Raw genomic sequence first — 3,229 nt, forward strand, 5'->3', positions numbered from 1 at the left:
CAAGGCCTACGCGAGCGGTCGCACGTGTGCTTAAACCTTTTCAAAATATTTTTATTTGATTTTGAAATTTTGTAAAAGAAAAGGAAAAGATTTTCAGCACAAGGCCTACGCGAGCGGTCGCACGTGTGCTTAAACCTTTTCAAAATATTTTTATTTGATTTTGAAATTTTGTAAAAGAAAAGGAAAAGATTTTCCATACAAGGCCTACACGAGCGGTCGCACGTGTGCTTAAACTTTTTCAAAATATTGTTATTTGATTTTTATAAAAAAAAGAAGGAAAAGATCTTCAGCACAAGGCCTACACGAGCGGTCGCACGTGTGCTTAAACCTTTCCAAAATATTTTTATTTGATTTTTAAATTTTTTATTAACAAATGAGTTTAACAAACAAACAATAAAATGTCAAACAAAAAGTAATAATAAAAGCAAAGACAATAAAAATAAAAAAAAGTCCAACAAGCCCAATAAGAGTGAGGTGCAGAAATTAAAAAACAGGGGTGCACAGCAAGTTTGAGACTGCCAGGGGTATAATTATTAAATTGGTGGTGCAGCGCGAAATAACCTGTCCAGGCCCAAAGACAGGGGTTCAGCTGTAAAGTTGGGGGGTGCCACTGGATATTTCGTTGAACAGGCCCAAGGCCTCTTTTATTGTTTGCAGAAATAAAACAGGCTTCAACCCAATCAGAACAGGGGTGTGAATGGCATTGTGCGTGGTGACAGGAAGAGAGATCGCAGCCCAGGCCCAAAACCCTCTTTGCCCTAAAATCTGGAACACTAGGGGTTCCCAAAATTTCCTCTCATTTCGCCAAGTGCTGCTTCAGAGACTTAGAGTCTCTTCCTCTGTACGAAGAAGCCAGCGACATGCCTCTCCACTGCTCACAGCCACCACTCACCTTCCGACAACCGCAAAACGAGATCCAACGGCGTGACCGACAGCGCTCCTCATCGCCTGAGCCACCAATCGAGGCCGTCGTCCTCCGTCGATTTGGCCGCCACTAGATGCAGCCTAAAACTCTGTCAGCACCGATGGCCACCATCACGGACTCTGCCAGATGCCACGCCAACTTACGCCGGAAGAAACTGTGCCCCTCACGGCAGTTGAAAACACTTGCTCCTGCACTCTGAGAGCTCACTGATCTCACTGCCACTCGCCTCAAGTCGTTTCCGTCAGCCAGGGCCACCACTCCATTGCTAGCGAGATAAATTCTTCTTCCTTTGTTTCTATATTTTGTATATTGTATGTGTGATGGATTGGAAGAAGAGGTTTGATGCTTCAAGAATCGGTATGAATTGATGGCGGTTTGATGCTTCAAGAATCGGTTTGATGCTTCAAGAATCCGCTCCTGTAGTTGGGCGTGATGGAGGAATTGATTTCGGAGGGGGTGCTGCTGTGTGTGAGATTGTTGCCGCCACTGAAACGGTGAATCTGCCAGCTGAAGAAAGCGTTACAACCTCACCAGAAACTGTTGTACTGGAAAACTGGTTAGAAGATATTTTGCTGCAGATGATTGAGACTGGGAAAGAATGGAGACCAAGTAATGGAGAAAAAGGCTTGATGCGATTATGGAATAGAAGATGGTTCAGTGTATGGTGGGCATAGGCTGGCAAGTGAATCGTCAGAGCAATGCAGCGTGGTCAGTGATGATGAATATTGATGTGATGATGGTAAGAAAACACGGTAGAGGTTAGGAAAAATGAGTTAGTTTTTTTTTTCTCTGTTTTCATGTGTTGAAGAAGATGGAGAGGAAAGGAGAGTATGCGTGATCATAGAATTAGTGCATTGTGATTGGGCTTGCTCGGTGGTGTTGTTCTTGAGTAAGGGAGATGGAAAAATGATGTAGTGGTTCGGTGGTGATGTTCGGGTGTGTGTCTCTGTAATTGGAAGAGGTGGAAGAGGTCGTGAGTGATGGGTGATGGAGAGAAAAATGTATGAGGTCAATCTGTTAATGTGTTTTCCCCTAGAGTATGTTGGGTGAACGTCTGTGATGGTGAATACGGCTGTGGTGATGGGTTGTGTGTGATGAAGATGTAGAATCTGGTTATGGTGATTGGTGAATCACCTATTGACCGAGAATGGAAGAACCCTTTTTTGCTTTTCTGGTGAGTGGTGGGGCTATGTGATGGAGCCAGAGTGATGAATCTGTTAAAAAAATGGTCTGTGTCGAAGGATTCGGTAATGACCGTATTTTCATATTGGAGGTTGTTGGAGATAAGGGGAGAATTCCTCTGCTTCATATGCCATGTGTGTTGAGTGATCAAGCCTGGTCCCCCTTCTGCTTGGGCGTGATGAAGGATATGGAAGACCCATTCTGTAATGTTCCCCCCTTGCCATTTCCAAAACGTGTCCTTTTTTCCATCTACTTTTTTTCGTTTTCCTTTTTTTTCTTTCGTTTTCTTTTCTTTTTTTTTTTTCGTTTTTTTTTATTTTGCTTTTTTTTTTTCAAAATAATAAAATCAAACGAAAACTAAATCAAAATCCAATATTAAAATAAAAATTAATAAATAAAATAAAATCTAGAAATATGAAATTAAATCCAATAATAAAATAAAAACTAAATCAAAAAGTAAAATAAAATAAAACAAAAGCAAAAACAAGTCCTATTATTTAGTCGTCCGGACGAAATTGAGTGTTGACAACTGTGTTGTTCGATATCCTATTAGGAATTACCTTAACTACGATCGACTTTCTCCCCCTTTCAAGCATAAAATTTTATCTATTTCATCTAATGTTGAACCAACCTGCTACTCTGCTGCTTCAAAACAACCTTAATGGGTCACTGCCATGTATGCTGAGCTTTATGCACTACAGGCTAACAACACTTTGGAACTTACCACTTTACCTCCAAACAAAATCGCCATTGGCTGTCGTTGGGTTTACAAGATCAAATATAATTCTAATGGATCTATTGAACGATACAAAGCGCGACTAGTCGCCAAAGGATATAACCAGATTAAAGGACTGAATTATTTAGATACCTTCGCACTTGTCGCCAAACTCACTACTGTTCGGCTTCTTCTTGCCATAGCTGCTTCTCAGTGTTGGTCACTCAAACAATTGGATGTTAATAATGCTTTCTTACATGGTGATCTTCAGGAAGATGTTTATATGAAAATTCCTCCTGGCCTTACCACCACCAACAAAAATCAGGTTTGTAAACTTCAACGCTCTCTATATGGTCTTAAATAGGCTGGCCGACAATGGTATGCTAAATTACATCAATTCTTACTCT

At 40.9% G+C, this 3,229-nt stretch overlaps 1 protein-coding gene across 1 annotated transcript in view; it reads left to right on the top strand.

Annotated features, from left to right (window-relative positions):
• LOC106778713 overlaps positions 1–998 on the top strand; it is a 4,355-nt gene extending 3,357 nt beyond the window's left edge. Inside the window, exon 3 of the mRNA XM_014666703.1 lies at positions 720–998. Within this exon, the coding sequence (XP_014522189.1) occupies positions 720–998 (279 nt within the window). The remainder of the gene's footprint in view (positions 1–719) is intronic.
• Positions 999–3,229: the final 2,231 nt, after the last annotated feature.

This window comes from Vigna radiata, unplaced genomic scaffold (assembly GCF_000741045.1).
Source record: "Vigna radiata var. radiata cultivar VC1973A unplaced genomic scaffold, Vradiata_ver6 scaffold_430, whole genome shotgun sequence".
In the NCBI taxonomy this organism is placed as follows: Eukaryota; Viridiplantae; Streptophyta; class Magnoliopsida; order Fabales; family Fabaceae; genus Vigna; species Vigna radiata.